Source organism: Falco rusticolus, chromosome 9 (assembly GCF_015220075.1).
Source record: "Falco rusticolus isolate bFalRus1 chromosome 9, bFalRus1.pri, whole genome shotgun sequence".
NCBI classification, from domain to species: Eukaryota; Metazoa; Chordata; class Aves; order Falconiformes; family Falconidae; genus Falco; species Falco rusticolus.
In genome coordinates this window covers 41505961-41523357 of record NC_051195.1, presented here as the reverse complement: position 1 = coordinate 41523357, position 17397 = coordinate 41505961, and the positions used below count along the sequence as shown (strand labels likewise).

Genomic DNA, 17397 nt, shown 5'->3' with positions numbered 1-17397 from the left:
ATCCAGCTGTGCGTTTGTTGAGAGTTGGTGCAGCACTGTAAAGTCATCAAAGAGTCCACGGCAGCCAATGAGAGCAGAGCTCTGGATAATCTCTGTTCAAAAACTTATGATTAATATGCCGAACTAGGCTCTTTCAGGAGCTATCTTACTCAGAGGTTGAGCTGAGAGGACAATGGGTTGTGATTAGGTATTGTTCACAATCACTAAGTGAACCAGCACTAGAGAATAGACTGTGATTAGAAGGTGGGTACTGGGTCATTACCATGCACGGCTTCGCCTGTCACTGTCCTCTCTCCTGGTTATACACCGGCATCAGAAGCGGGGCGTACAGCGACGAGTTAGTGTTTGATTTTCATTAGTTCTGTATCATTTTCCATCACTCTTGGGTCCCTTTGTGACAGAAGTTACATGTGTGCACTGCAGTTTGTTTTACAGAGGTAGAATTTCTACTCAACCTTTCACAGACTTTATTTTCTCTGCATGTATATTCATATGTACTTTGACATACTCGGCACTGGTACCCTGGGCAGTGATGCAGCTCCTTAACTTTGAGCTTGTCATATAACCTGTGACTCAACACATCCTTGCATCGACCTTGTTTAATAACAGTGCCCCTAACATATTAAGCATGTCCTCGCCAGTGTTTTCAGAATGTGACGCAAGACATAGCACTTATTTTTCCTTTGCCGTTGGCTCACTTTACTTTAAATTTCCTTGAGAAAACCTCACTAATGACTGATACATTATTAAAGAAACGAAATAGCTTTCTCCATCACTAGTATGTACTAATCTAACCCTTTTTACTTTGCCTGATGCTTTTGCAAACCTTAACAGACTAGGCTGAAAACAGCGCAAAAAAAAGACAAGAAATATTATCTTCAAAAGCAGCTTACTTGTTTAATAATCTGTACACAATAATAAAAAATGCACTGATAGTCAGCAAGTGATGCAAAAATTTCTTAACAATACCTGACTTTTTTTTGCTAGAATGGAAGTGGGTGGTAAAGGGGGAAGGAACTAAGACTTATCTTAAGACTTTGAATTTTGACTTCTGATTGCAGGTACTAACAAGTCTTTTCAATTTGTAGCATCAGGTAAGATAATGCGCACGTAGTGTCGTCCACCCTTTTTAATACATATGTACATACACACGCACATACAGTACCACTTCCTTTCTTCCTTGCTTTAAAGTAGTTTTCCTCTTGCCCTAGACATATCTTCACTCCTACCTATATTTTTTATCCTCACACTCTAGTTATCTCCTGTGGTCACTAGATCTATGCGATCTTTCCCCTTACCTATCAGAAGCACACAAACCCTCCTCTGCACCTCTCTTCAGAAGCACAGATACCTTCCACTCAGGGAAACGCATCTGCCCTAATTACCACAGAACTCTTACCTCTTTACAGCAGGCAAAACATTTTACACACTTTCTGAGAGTAAAGAGTTTAGCGACACCATATAAAAGTATCAGAGCACAATACTATAAACTCTTACGATGCCAGATCTATACCACTGCAATCATACAAATCATAGGACAGTATTATTAATAAATAGACTGTTATCTTTTAATGATACAGAACATTTTGACATGGTACTATTATGAAGGAAAAACAAGCCCTTGCTATGTGGGTGAATTATGACATGTATGAGTCCACACACTTTGAGCCAAAGCCAAAATTCTCTTCACTCTGAAGTGGAGGTATTTATCTGCAAATGATCAGAGTTATGAAAAACTCACCTCTAACTCCCTGACTATCTCGATGATTGACTGTTGAGACTGTGCAGCACATCTTTCCTTTACTAAGCCCTCATTTTTCAGTTCAAGTTCTTCATTGGCTCTTAGAAGGTTCTTGTACTTATTCAGGAGCTCCTGCAATTCTGCATCCTTTTCTTTAACTGTTCCATCCAGTTTCTAACAAAAGAAAATAATGAAACAGTTTTTAAAAAATTACTCTGGTTTTATATTGCAAAACAGACAAATAAAATGCAGGAGAATATCCAAGGATGATCCGGCACATGTTCTTTACATACCTCACAAAAGAAGAGCTCACTTTAACATAACAGAAGCAAAAAAAAGACGGAACAGAAGCTTTCCCAGCTATCCAGTCTTTTAACTATTAAAAAATAAGCCAAGGCATGCACCTTGGTCTCCAGGTATAGAGCAACCTCACCTAACAGTCTTTGGTTGAATACCATCAGTACTTTTCAGGGTTATACCTCCAGGTGTAAAAAAACTGAGCAGGGGTCTGTTAACATTCAGGCAGCTCCCTTCTCATATAAGTCATTTTGAATGGGGTCCAAAAAAAGAAGATAAAATATTTTAGTACCTATACCTATTCCTCAGCTTCTGGTTTCTGTACAATAAACTGAAAATCATAAGCACTTCAGAGCTTTTAAAGTATCTTACCACAACAGTGAAAATTCTACAGAAGTATTAGTAAACCTGTCGTCTCCCTCTGTCCACACACTTCATAAAACCCTAACAAGAAATCTTGAATGTCTCACACACTATAATTATATGTCTGTTCTGCAAACACAGTATTATAAAAAGTGAAGGATTATCATCAAAATCAACAGTAGTTCTAAACACAAATGAGATTTTGTAATAATACCTCATACAAAATCGAATTATAATTTTCCATTTTTCACTTCACCTGAAGTCTACTCACCTGAACCTGCAGATCCTTTTGATTGACATTGTCTGTTAGTCGTTTGATAACTAGTTCTTGGCTCTGAAACTTCTGATTGCTTTCACTCAAAAGAATATTATAATGATGTTCAACTGCTTTTTCTTTCTCGGTCATTTCACCATGTAATTTCTCTAGTTGATTTCTAAGGTCCTGGAAAAAAGACCAAACCTGAATATTTAGCAAGTCAACTTTAATAAAACTTTCAGACTAACAACCCACATTATTAGCTTAACTCTCCCTCGCTTTAAATTACTCGTATCACTGAATAGTCTGGAGAATGTATTTAAGCCAGTATCTTTCTCTTGGCATCAATGAACACAAAGAAAGAAAACTTTTAGATGAGGTGTCAGCATTGCCTTCTAAAAATCTAGGTTGTTACTGTTTAAATGCTTTTCATAGAGAACGACTGGACTCCAAGACAGTTGGAATATCATGCATGTAGACGCTGTCGCTGTCAGAATGAGCACTCACTTCTGAGTCAATTTACTCCCTTGCTAGAAATAGGAGAAAATTGGTTACGGGTGATTCAGTTTGTTATTTGCTCTTTTTCTCATCACACCATGAAAATTCTTGCACTAACGTTGTCTTATTAGTTACTTTTGCATCAAACAAAAGGTCAGAAATGTTAAAACATTTTCTTTTGACAAAAGCACAAACTTCAAATGGCCAATCAGGTCAGTCTCATGATTAGAAGTCATGAACAGAACTTGATCTTGATTCTGGCTCTGTTCGTTACTTCCTACAGCTCTAACATTAGTTGCATCACCTCCACATCTTAGTTCTCCATCAGAGAAACATATACTTCTTGTCCATTTTGCTTCTAAAACACAGGAACAATCTCTTTCAATAGCCTCATGCAGTAGCAAGTCCAAGGACTCCAAGATTTCTTATGACCAACATGGACTACTGCAACGTAAACCAGTATCTCCTAGTCTGCAGGTCACACACTTAATGCACACAACAATTACAGATTTTTCCTCTGCATTCCTACAGATCTTGTTCCACTTCATTAAATCCACCATTGGAAAATGTAGCTATCTGTGGGGTTTCAAAGTCTGACCACCTGATATAGCCTTGGGTTCCCAGCAATAGCATCAAACGATTCCTATTCCTTACATCTTGCTACGAACTGGGACCATCACTAAATTGATGGAAATAGGTATGAAATTATTAACATGTAATTAATAGTCAGTTCCCAGTTACAGACTGGAAAAAAAGCAAGAACACAGGGCAGTAGAAAAATCCATGACGTGGCTTCTCTGTCCTTCCACCTTCTTTCCCACCACCACTTTTGTGTCACTTCAAACCTTTCTGCTGATTTGTCAGAAGTTTCAATACCACCAACCGAAGGAGGCATAGTCTGCATATACACTAGCCTCATTTTATAAGCTTTTACTCTGCAAGAAGATCCAGAGCATTTACTGCATGGATTGTGTGGAAAAAGAGAAGTAAAAAAGTGTAACAAAGGAACTGCCGTCTAAAATTAAACAATTAAAACTTACAGAAGACTTTATACTATCTAAACTTCTCCTCAGACCTAAAGAACCGGGTAACACAGCCTACATCTTAAAACAAATGTTTTCCATTTATTCCCAAAAAGGGCCATTTGTGAAGTATCATAAGCCCTTTAAATAGTTTTACACATATGGTAGTCACCTATAAACTTTACATTTACCTCCACTGGGATTTAAAATTCAATAGTTGTTTCTTATTCTAAGTACAAAGAAATAGTACTAGTGACACTTTAATTGCAATCTCTTTACAAACTGTTTTATGTCCTTTCCTTGACTTAATTACCTTGCTTCATGCAGGTTCACATCAAATCCTTAACATCATTTTACTGCTTCAGTGTTTTACTTCTGTTTATTTTGCACGTTAAATACAAATTGTCATTTACAATGCCTTTTGGTTTACTTGCTTAATTTTAGCTTCATTACCAGGATTCTGCTAAGAAATCCCTAATAGCTCCCCAAAACCCTCAAACGTTACTCAGTTTCAAAGAATGATTAAGTTTAGACCTTCAGTTCTGCAAACTAATAAAACACATTTTTTTCAGGACCAAAAGAACTACTTGCTTGACTAAGAACACTGAAGAACTGCAGAATCAGGTCCAAGTTTTGCCTATATACACAAGTTCTCAAATATGTTTATATTTATAGTTAATAATTAGGAAGAAATAGAAACTGCAGTGTAGCACAGCTCTTTCAGAAGGAGTGTAAGGTCTGATAACTGCAAAGTCTTTTGGCTTCGAGTTATGGAGCTCTTCAAGTGGGTCACTTTAAGCCCATTCATATACAACATGCAAAGTGGAAGCAAAGGATCACCTGCAGTGTTACGATTTTCACTGCATTGCAAAGTTCACTCCCCAGCTCTCTATTCTTATATTGGTTTTATATCATCACATCACTGAGAGGCTTTAAGTGAATACGTGACCTGCCAGATAGCTAGCAGTTTAGATAACTAAACCTCAAAAGAACATTTGTGACCTGTCCTATAACTTCAAGTGACCAATACTCTGTGGCTTCTCTTTATGAAAACCATAAACGGCTTTAAGAAGATTACAGGCACGCACAGATAGAAAAGATGCTGCCGCAATAACAGTGCTACACCCCCTGTTATCTAATCTCAGTTGTCTTGACTTGTCAGGTACAGAAACCATGCCTCAGCCTTTAAAGCAGCAAAAAATATGTTACAGCTGGGTTTATGGAAAGGGGTGGACTGACAAGGCATACAATTGTGAAAAAAGAAAAAAAGCCTGCAAGAGACTTGCAATTTGCAGATACCCTGCCTCTACTATTTCTGCCTGCAGGGTTCCCTAAATCCTTCCCAAAACAAGCTAGAGTTGAGACTGAAAATTATCTTCTTTGCATGAGCTAGAATTCTGTAAAACACAAAACTATCCATCACTATAGCAGCTTGCTTGAACTCATTGACCACTCAAATTGTCTGGGAGAAAATCTATTGGTTTCTATACATCGAGTTGCAAGGATAATATAGTACCCTACAGCTCTCAGAGCATAAACTTTGCAATTCCCTCTGCCAACCTTTTTTGCCAAGAGACTTTCCTATGATTAATGACAGCTGAACTAAGAAAAATGAATGTGAAACACTACAATATAGAAGACCAGAGCAGATGCCTCCCCCTCCCTGTCAGACAGGAAACAGGTAGGTGAATAATTAAGTTGTGAAGCTCCAAAACCTCCCTCTTAGGCTAAACTACAGGTAGAAAAACTAAATAATAAATTATGTGTAATGAGTTACTCTGCATTTCCCCAACCAACTGATCAAATATGAATACCTAGTAAATAGACTCTAATTGTCTGCATTAGGTCTGGAGAGAGAATGGATACTTGAAGTGTTTAATCATGTAAATTTGAACAAACTCTTCGATCAAGCAGCACTGAATCTGTTAATAGACACAGTACCATGGTGGACACAAGCAATGTTAAGGAAGAGTTGATGTTTATTCCTTGTCAGTTGTATGTAAGAATATACGCTTCCAGATTCTTGTTTCAAAGAGCTTAAAATGATGCTGAACTACTGCTTAACAGCAGCTTCTGGAAAGTACAGAACTGAAAGAGTTCTTGCTTTTAAAGCTGACTTAGTAAAACGCCAGGGCACCTGCCCACCCTAGAGGCAGGGACATTGTTCAAGAACATCTACACATATTGCCCCAGAAGACTCCTAATACTAGGAACAGTCTGCAACGTGGACAATCAGCTCACATGTAGCAGTCTTAATTAGTTTAACCTTCTTCCATGCCAGGACAGCAATGCCCAGATCACATCCAGATAAACTGGGTTTACAACAGGGCAGAAGTACTTTTCCTGGATCTCGAAGGTTTTTTAGAAAACTGATATATGCAAGAATTTGGATTATCCCAATTAGTTTATGAAAAGCATTTGAAAATTTCCCCGTAACCAAGTTAAGAGCTAAGACAGCAGTACATTACTGATGTTTAGGGCATTTTCTACAGTTTACACATATTCTTGCTGGTTTTATTCTAACAAAATAGACCCACTGATAAATAGGTATCTTGGAGCATAAATAGAAAAGAATTTTTAAGGTTGTCTCATAAAAAGTTTGTAACAGATCACTGAAGTGATTTTCTATTTGTCAAAGAGCAAAATATCACAGCATATTTTTTACTCCCACATATCTACTACTTAATGGGCAACATTTCACAGGCGATGTTGCTATATCCAAATGTACTAGCAACTCTGAAATTGAAGCAGCTGTTCTGCAAGGAGTAGGAAATAGGTTAGGGATATAATTTTTATAAGACTGCTCATCTTTTGGCAGGAATGCTTTTCCCCAAGGACCTAGTCATTTACATGAAAAACTTGGACATAATGGAGTCAAATAGGCTTCTGTAATACAAGTAACTTTGAATACCCTGGCAACTCCCTACTCAGTCCTATTTTTCTTGTCTTTCCTACACAGAATTATATTCTAGCTCCCCTGAAAGATGAAAAAACTTCTGAATAGAGAAGACAGTTCACTATGAAACACTTTAAATCAATAAAATACGTTCTTTGTGGCTGTTTTACTGACAGGAGCAATCTGTGTTTTCTCTCCTTAACCTCAACACCCTGAAGAAATTTCAAAGCACACCAAAGATAGAGACTTTGTGATGGCAGTCTAACCACAGTTGACAATCAACTAAAAATGCAAGTTAAATTGAGGGCAGAAGGGGAGAACTTATTTGTTTGTAGGTAAAGACAGCCCTCTCCTGGTTTTCAGCAATATTGCAGGAGCAGCATTGCCCATGTACACCTGCTTTATTAAGATCCTTATTTAATAATTGAACTAAAACATCCACTGAATAAAGACAAGCTCATTTAGTCTTTTATGTAATTTAATATAGCAGGAGGCTAATCTCTAATGAAAAAGGACCAGACTCTGCATGCAGGCAAGACTCTTGTTATGCAAATACTGCCCTAATGCAATGGTAAGACGACTTCAGAAAAATCCGTATGCCAAGACATACATACGTTGAGAATTATGTTTTATGGCAAACACTCAGCAGAAGGTGCATCTTTTTTTCAAAGGAAAAAAGAAAAAGAAGAAACCTAATCATTCACTTTGTTGCATGAGCTGTGTATGCTGGGAGCAGAAGTGCTTATCAAAACACCTACAGCAAGGTAAAAAACCCTAAACAGAGTATGAAGCAAGCAAAATGAATGAACAGATACAGCATATCATTTTTATGTTAAATTGTGATCAACTAATGCTGTGCTTTGGTAATTTTACAAGCAGAAAGTATTAAATTTACAGCCTTTACAGTGACCCTGCTATGACAGCTAAAAGCAAGCTGAAGTTTGGCTTAACGTTGCAACAACTGTCTACTTACTCCTGTTCCGCATTAGAACTTAGAAAAAAGTATAATTAATGCAATTTAAGATACTGTATAGACCTGTAACAAGACAAATACAGCAGAAATATAAAACGTACATTGTTGTGCATGTTTAGGTTCTCTCATCAGAAAAACTGAAACCAACAGTAACCATTACTTATAAAGGTTAATGATTCTTTCTAGGACCTAAGTAAGTATCAAAATTATATTTCTTCTCAAATATTTTTCTGTGCAGACCACGTGCCAGAATTTTCCTCAATTGTCTTGTCCACATCATTTTGAACACTGGCTTTAGGCAAATGTATTTACCTTTCCAAAAGTTATTTTAATTAAAAAACTAAATTTGTTAGAGAAGGACATGCTAGAAGTGCTAAACTATTGTTAAACTTAATGAAATAAAGAAGCGATAATAACATTAATGGTTTTGTCACTTCTGCTCTTCTGTAGTTGTGCTTCATCCAGCTCCTTCTCCATTTTCTCTCTTTCTAAATTCAAATCATTTAGCTCTTGATCGGTCCTTTTAATCCTCCTTTGTAGTTTACGATTCTCAGCATCCTTTGTAAGGTTTTCTGAACGCAGCTCTGCTAAGAGGGTCTCTTTTTCCATCAAGAGAGCTTGATAATCCGCAGCACCCTGAAACAAAGCAGCGTTCAAGTTCTATAAGCGTATTTTGTAGGGACTGGAAGTCTTTATTGCTGTTGCATCCAAACCCAGTCCCCCGCACTTCTTTCCAGTACTTCAAAATGTGCAAAATTACAGTGAAGTCACAAGTTACTTGCAACAGGGAGAACATTAGCTGAGAATTTTCAGTGTAATGTAACACAACTTTCAATGACATCCAGTGCAGGGTAACAGTCTTAGATGCCCAAGAATTAGACAAAAAGTTAGACTGCAAAGGAGTCCATAGTGCAAATGAGATCATAGTAGTATTATTATTGGTTCCCAAAGCTCTTACTATATTCTACTTTTGGGTCAGTCTGAATCCAGAGTAGGTCAAGTAGTTACCAAGTCACAGGCATATTTTTTATATGAAATACCAAGTCTGATTTGTGTTCTTCCCCATCACATACTGTTACAACTGGCCTTCAAGTTCACAACAGATGAAAGGAGTAGTGGGCTATGCAGCATGATCTACTCACACAGAACTGCCTTCAACTCAAGTTTGTAGCTAAGTAGCAGAGTAATGAGGAGAAGGGCTTGCTCTGTCACCCACCATGCAATATGGATTCTGTGGACAGGAGGGATTAGTTGCACACTTTTTAAACCTTGACCTTTTCAAAAATAATCAAGCTTTTATTAAAATGAAAGGGTTACAATTAGAGTAATATTTAAAAGCAGGACTTTCACAGTATGAAAAAGCAAACATAAGCCACAGATTCACACACAGGCCAAAATGACCTAAAGAAGAAATAGGATATACTTTTCTCAATAGAGCACACTTAAAATTTAGGCTTAAGTGAAATAAATGGCTTTTGAAGAAATGGAGGTGCTCTGTGAGAACTAAACATTACTACTCTATTAGACTCCATAACCAAAAACCAGTAGAGTTTGTTACAGAAGTTTCAGCTGCATGTACGTCGGAGGCAAGTGTATCAACCTCTTCCATTCCTGCTGAGCTAAGAGACCAAGTGGATGAACAAGCATCATAATGGAAGATTCATCACTGCCTCTGATCAGTATTAGTTTTACCAGACTTAGTTTTAGTTGAGTTTGAAATAGTGACAAGACATCATCTATTTTAGTATCAAATTCTTACTTTCTCCCATTTTACATTTTAAGACCTTTATAATGCATGTTACCATCATAAAGTCCTCTCTCCTCCACACACGAAGGCATGACTAAATCACATTTTCACAATCAACATTCCACTATTTTATAAATAGTGGTTTCACTTTCATTTATTACACAAATAAATCCAAACAAATGTCTCATATCCAGCTCAACTCTGCTAACATCAAGCCTGTGCTGCTACCATACTTTTGGAAGAAAAACCAAAACATTCTTAGGTCAAAGAAAGGTAGATATCATCGTAGCTCCACAACTATTTGTGTCTTTATTTTTAACTCACTTTACTTTTACACATTTCTCCCTTAATAATCCTCCATTGTTATAGAAGAAAAACCTCAAGAAACAAGAAAAAAAATGTCAGATTACTTAAAGCTATCATTTAAATAATTTCATTTAGGAATTTTGTTGAAGTAAGAAAAATTAAACATTTTCAACAATATTTTCAACTGCTTTCCATTCCTCTACTTAGAAAGACATAAAGCACTACCACTATGTGGAATTATGGGGAAGGGGGAGCACAGATAGGGGAAGCCACACTAATTGCTCACTTCTTACCTTGAATTTTTGGATGTGTGCTTTGTGAGTTGCCTCTCTTGCCTTAGCCAATGAAGCTCTTAGATCTTCAATTTCAGAACCAAGCTCCTCATTCTTTAAGTAAAGTAAAATGAATACTATGTAGAAAGAGTTATTTCCAAGGGATGGTGATTCAATAATAACTACCCCATCTCATCATCCAACTACACAAAACAAGTACTTTAAAGAAAACACCAAATATATCATAATAGAATTTCTATCAAGAAATTCTTATTCTCATACAACACTCACTAGACTGCCTGTCACTCAAGTTAAATATTTCACATTCTTCCACAAAATCTGGGTTTGAGCTGACATTGACCTCTTCTATTTTTGGTGTCTTACAACAGCTCCACTTACTCAACAACATACAACACTTCTCATACCTTTTAAAGTGGTGCTCAGAACTGACAAAAAAAAAAAAACCATCAGTGTGCAACTGAAAACATTTTCCCCTCAAAGTTCTTAAGGGAGAAAGTATCAGTTAAAGTACCTTGTTCCTCTCTCCTCCAGTTCAAAACCCCCAACTCTAGATAAACAGAACTGCTTACAGATATGACAGCAGTGATGAAGGACCCACCAGAAGCCTCCTAATGGTTACAGTGACATCAGTCAACCCCTGCCACATACACAACACACACATTCCCCTCCCAATAACAGTTAACAAACAAGCAAGATCATAATCATCATACCTCTTTTTCCTTTGCTTTTAATGCAACAGTTAGCCCTTGAATAGTTTTATCCCTTTTCAAACCATTCTTCTTTTCAGCAGCAAGCTCATTTTCTCGCTCTTGTAGCTCTTCTTGAAGTGACTAAATTAGATTATGCGAAAGTTGCATTAACTTCCCACTAAGAGATACTGTAACTGCACATTCATAAGCACAATCTCTCAGAGTTCTTGCGTCTTATTACTTAGATTACTAACATAAAATATAGACCCAAAATGCAAGTCATCATCTTAAAGATGTGTCTGGAATATAGTATAAGAAGCATAATCTCATGGGCTAGCCATGAGCACCAGCTTCAATATAGGATGAGTGTGCCTTTACGAGCCTTACTGAAAATTGCTTCAAAAACAAAGCGAGGCTTCCTGTTATCTAACATAAGAGAGTATTTACCAGAGGACTTGCCTTGCTACTTTTGGAGTCAAGGCCTCTCTGTATCTACGAATGCGTAACAGAAGGGTTCCCTACATGTACTGTAAGCAGTCAAGGAAACGGAAACAAAACTAGAACTCACCTGAATATTTTTTTCAAAGGAATTTCTCTCATTATTAAGCTCCATTCTAATAGCCTATAAAAACAAAACAGCTGTTACGTTCAAGTAAATTCATTCTAAACACAAATGTAACTCATTAAACATTAAAGTGAAGCAAAATAAGCTTAAAAACCTTGCAGGAGACGGGGAAAGAAACAACTTAGCATATGCCTTTTGGCAGGAATATATTGAATCAGTTACTTCCTGGAACTCTGCAAATCTATCCAGGCACAGTATGAGCCTGTCCAAATTAAGAAGGGGAAGGAAAAAAAAAAAAAAAAAAAAGAAAAATGAACAAACAAAAAAGCTATCCCATACAACACGTTTTTCCATGAGACAGGACAACTGTACTTGCTGAGTTAATAAAAATGCATTTTTATACGACATTTATCTATGTCAGAAAGATGCTTTAATTAGCACTTTGTCTTGGGGAGGTTACAGATTTTTTTTTTAATCAGTAATCATATACAGAAACAGACTTGTGCAAAGTTATTCATCAGATATTTTTTTCTCCAATACTGCATCTTGCAACGATCCTACAGTCTGTCCTGTCCACCTCCTATGAAATGAATAAAGATGACCCTGTTTTAACCTTAACACACAAGTACTATTGTGAAACCAGGGTGATTTTTCCTGACACATACAGATTCAATTGCAAGACCATGCAGAACTGAAAACTTTTAATTCCACTCAGTCCAATCACAGAAGGTTCTCTTGTCTATTCTTGACAAAAACAAAAGAAATGTGTAGGTACTTGAACAATATTCAGTTCCAAAACAAAAAGGGAAGAAAATTTCTCAGAAGTATGCCAGCTTCTATAATTACTCTCTTAGTTCTGCCAGCTTTAATTTAGGGGGGAAGACAAGCCTTAAGACCTGTTTCTATATTTCAACTTTCAGGTATCCGTCTTCCTATTTAAGAACCAAGTGACATAAAAGACTCACCCTTAGCACCTTTTGTAAAGCCAAAGGGTATACTTGCACTTTACTTCATGCGGTATTTTTTTATGTCTACCTTCCTTACTCTAGCTTTTTCTCCAGACTTTAACAGTAAAAATACTTCCCAAAAACAAACTCTCAAGTCTCATTCTTAACTTCTACAGAAGTTATGTCAACTATCGAGGGATCTGTTAACACCTAGCATTTCTTATAGAGATTATGCAATTGCTGTACTGAAGTATATGTATATATGTAATACAGGCATAAAGTCAAGGAGAAACACAACCTCTCATTGAATGAATGGTAAGCATGGATAATAAGGATGAATATTGACCACCAAGCCACAATAAAACCAATGAATGTTAAGAAATGGAGGAGAGAGGGAGAGAAGGAATAAATGTGGAGAAAAATATTTTTAAAACATTGGCTTGTCACTCACATAACTGTCATGCACAAAACCTTTACAATCCTACGCCACATGAGATTTATACATACAACTGTTCAGTCAGTTTCCTCACCTCTATCTCACTATCTTTTTCATGCCTCAAAGCAATGGTAAGTTCTCTGATTTTTTCTGCTGATAAGTTCCCATCATAAGATCCACTCTGAGACTTTTCCTCTTCAAGGTGTTGGATTATAGCTTCTTTACTTTTCAATGACAGATTCAGTTGCTCTATAAGTCTAAAATTATAAGATTTTTAATATTAATCTTGCATCATCTACCACCAGTTCTCCAGTCATTGTAGTAAATGTTGCAGACAACTTTCCTAGGTGAAGACTCCAGGCAATAACTGTAAAATTTAGGGGAACACTTTCACAACCACTTCTCCCTCCAGAGAAACCAGAAAAGGTGTTGTATCTTTAAAGCAAACAACAAACAGCATTGAGCTATCTGCAAAGTGCTCATTCTTATTTTCCTCCAGTACCATTTCAAATGTCAGCACTTAAACCTCAATATTTTGTCCTTCACAGCACACACAAAAAGCTTATCAATCTATTCCACTTCTTAGCACGTATAACACTATAGCGTGCCATCACTAAGTGTCCCTCAAGTACCTAGTTTCATTTATATTTGTACCTCAGCTGGTTCCCATTTCACACAAGCAAAAAGTTGGGTCAGCACTTGGTCAATACACATCTTGACACTTTCAGTATTCCAACTGATAAAAAAAAAACAGCGCTTGAGTTTTCTGACATACGTAAGTGTTATATATGAAGAATTTCTGGCATAAGATGCCAGCTGTGATTCTCTTAGTATTTTGTAGCCTAGATGGCAAAAGTATTTTTTAATACACTATAAGTTCCAGACGTGCTACTCCCAGACAAGTTTAAAACATTGCACATTATTTGACTTCTTAAAGTAAATCAAATATTACTTTCTTCTTCCATTAGCACTATGTTTTTCTGGTCCTGTGAACACTTACACTGATCTACCAGCATGTAATTATAGAAGATCCTGCTAACACTGGATCCCAAGAGGAAGGGCAAAGAAGCAGGGAGGGGGGAAGACATTCTTCATCACACTCCACACAGCTTTCCCTTCAGTGGTCCAATCCTGACAATTTGTTTCAGCACTTTAGGAACTCTTTTCACACAAGCTATAGAGGTGACGGCTAAAGTACCTCTGAAAGAAACTGGTTTTATAACTCCTTCCCAGCTCAAGTCACTCAGGAGAGCAACTGTGTTCTAACTAACAGATGACTAACAGAAAGAGGAAGGCAGGAAAGAGAAACGGGAAAGGGGAAAGGAGAGAGAGAACATGAGAGCCAGGTTATAGTTACTATCATGGCACATAAAGTGCTGTAGCAAAACTTATTAACACAGTTTCCTAATTTTATGCCACTGTAGATTTCAGATTTGCAGTTTTCAATCTGTATGCTTTTACAAAAACTGCCTGGAAAACACTGTAAACCTTGCTTTGGTCCTACCATAACACAAAACCCATGAGATGAAAGCCTCCAGCCAACAGAACTTTCTGTTACCAGGCTGGCAATTATGCAGTTACAGTGTAGCTGCCTGCAGGGTTCAGTCACAGATGGACAGGAAAGGATAATCCAAAGCATAAGGAATCATAACAATCTTTTGATCTCCTCTCCAGACTCACATCCCCAAACTAACTATGCTTTACTAGAAGGCTTGCCAGGCGTGTATTTTACCCTACATATCAGGGAAAAAAAAAAAGCGCGCCCCAAAGTATTAAGATTTGAGTTTATGCATTTTCCCCACCTAGTTACTGAACAACCCACACACCTTTCCCATTACCTGCCAAAAAAAGCAAAGCCAGTGCTTTGCAAAGCACAATCAAAACCATGAAGTCAAAACACAGTTTCTCTTCCCATTAGATTTACCAACCTCAAGAGATACGTCACTGGGACTGAAGAGCACGTAGATGCCATGAAAGCAGTAAGTGAACACAGATGGCAGAGACCAGCTCTATTCAGCAATGGTTCGAGACAGCAGCAAGCAGGGGGTAAAACAGCAAAGTTACAGATGCTGTAAAGTAGGATGTGCTCATGTCACATGCATACTTTTCAGACAACTTTTAAAGATGATTTTGCTATCATGGAGCACATAAATTGGTTGCTGTGTTGCTATTCATTTAAGAGCTGAATAGGTAAGACGGCCAGTAATGCTCTCATGTACCTGAGGGTAGGATCAAACTGTTAAGACCTCTATCCATTCCAGCTCTTCACACTTCAACAATAAAGAATTCCAGTAGTTCGAAACATCACTGCCAAGAGTTCTGACCTGTCTTTCTCAGCTTCTGTAATCATATCCACATCCTTTCCAGGGCCATTCATAATTGAAGAAAGTTTCTGCTCAGCAGCTATTCTCAGAGCTTTCTCCTTCTCTGTCATTGCAGTGGCTTTTTCCACTTCATCTTGGACAGCTTTAAGATTCTGCAATTAAAACACACAATCCTGATGCCTATAAGAACAAAATACTCACAACATTTTTCATGTATTGAAGTTTCTTCTAACAAACATATGTTGGTATGCTTAATTTAGCAACTTTTACCAAGTAGTTCAAGTGCTTTGCAGATGCTTCCAAACTCTGTGTCCGCATTTTCAAGATTAATCCATTTTCTGTGGTGCATAAAGGAGGACAGTTTCAAAGAAATAAAACAAATACCCTAAGCAACAGCAGAACTGGAAATGAAAGTGCCCCCATGCTATGGCTTTAGCCTTAGCTATGATAATTTGGCTTTGTCCCACTGTCTTAAATTGAATAGGTTAAAAGGCTTTTTTATTCAGAGATGAAATTAATATTCACAGGCTTGTTGTAACTAACTGGAACTCTTCCCAACATAATTTATAATATTTTGCAAGAATTGATGAAGTATGAACCAGATATTTTTCCCTTGAACAGCAACAGAAACAGAGACAACGCCCAGCAATTACAGGCAACTTCCTCTATGAGACTCAACTCATGAAGATGGGGAACACCAAGATAAAAAAGCTACATCTGTCATACAACATAAAAATAAAGATCTGAAACAAATCTGATATAGTGTAAGCCTCCCTGCTGTGCTCACTGAATTTTTATTTCTACAAAATAAAAGCATCCTTGCAGTATAACAATTAATTCCCCTCTCTCCTCCCAGTCTATACTAAAAAGCACATCTCTTTGGGGGAGGGTGAGGAAAAGGTCCTTCTCCACTCAACTCCTGACCTGAAGAGCAGTTCTGCCAGCATTCATCTTTCATTCAAAAACTGTGAAGGAAATTAATCGTTGTTAACATTACCTGGATCTATACAATTATAACAGTGCTATGTAAACGAGTGACTACTACTACTCTGCAGTGTTTACATTCATCAGAATAATAAAATTAGCAGAGGCCAACACTGTCTTCAGGCTACAGAAAATGCTGTATCACCAGTAGATTAGAATATTTACCCTTCTGCCTGTGAGATCTGGGAAACACCAGTCTGACTGGCTGTTTTGGTACAGAGCAAGTGATTTCAGAACTTCCCTACCAATCCAATAGCACGAAGAACACTTTGAGAAATTCAGTTCCACTAAACTGAAAAAAGGTCATGGAGATTACCCCCCTCCTCCCCCCTGAAGGAGCTCACTGCTTTGTGAATACTGCTAAATCATCCTGATAGAAAATACCATGGGGAGATTGCTACCAATACTTTCCATGAGCAATTCACTCTTTAGGGATGGGAAAGCAAATATTGGAATATACACACCTGTGCTGTTTCTATTTACTTACAGGAAGAGCACCAGATGTTTATCCCCCTCACAAACACAGCTACAAAATCCCACACCTCCAAGTAAGTGTATGCAGTCAACGATGCTAAACAATCATCAGCTTATGTATCTCTAGAATCTGACACAAGCATTTCCAGCACAGACCATTCAATATCAAATTTGTTCTTTACAAGAAACTGAATTTCTTGCTTCTGAGGAAGCATGTTATTCATACAAAGAAATTTATGTTTTTGCCTTTACACTACAAAATGAGGAGAACGTGAAACAATTCCCCTGTAAAGGTATCAGCAATGGCTCAACAATAAATACAGGAATAAACTGTCTCAACCGCAAACAGCAAGGCATTAAAAAAAAAGATCGTTAAGAATAACCCTGTGGAACAGAAGAACGTTACATAAAAAGGTGATATAGTGACAGCAGAAGCCAACAATACTTGGCAGATAAAGGTCAGTCTAACCACAGAGCATAAGGCATGCAGGCAGAAGGGAGGGAAGTGCCCACTGGTTCACCTGCCCAGAAGGAGGTGACCTCTCTCAGCCTGTAATGAACACACTCGAGTGGAGACACAGAAAGC

At 37.5% G+C, this 17397-nt stretch overlaps 1 protein-coding gene across 5 annotated transcripts in view; it reads right to left on the bottom strand.

Moving 5' to 3' along the window:
* Nucleotides 1-17397, bottom strand: part of CDK5RAP2 (CDK5 regulatory subunit associated protein 2) — an 83342-nt gene that overhangs the window by 55398 nt on the left and 10547 nt on the right. Inside the window, exons 2-11 of one of the 5 annotated variants that reach the window (XM_037398948.1) lie at nucleotides 16278-16318; nucleotides 15624-15691; nucleotides 15354-15505; nucleotides 13124-13286; nucleotides 11650-11703; nucleotides 11103-11222; nucleotides 10393-10485; nucleotides 8464-8682; nucleotides 2673-2843; nucleotides 1742-1915 (exon numbers count right to left, since the gene is read on the bottom strand). In XM_037398948.1, the coding sequence (XP_037254845.1) occupies nucleotides 1742-1915; nucleotides 2673-2843; nucleotides 8464-8682; nucleotides 10393-10485; nucleotides 11103-11222; nucleotides 11650-11703; nucleotides 13124-13286; nucleotides 15354-15505; nucleotides 15624-15691; nucleotides 16278-16311 (1248 nt within the window). In that variant the 5' untranslated portion in view covers nucleotides 16312-16318. The other 4 variants (XM_037398949.1, XM_037398947.1, XM_037398950.1 and 1 more) reach the window with 4 other exon arrangements.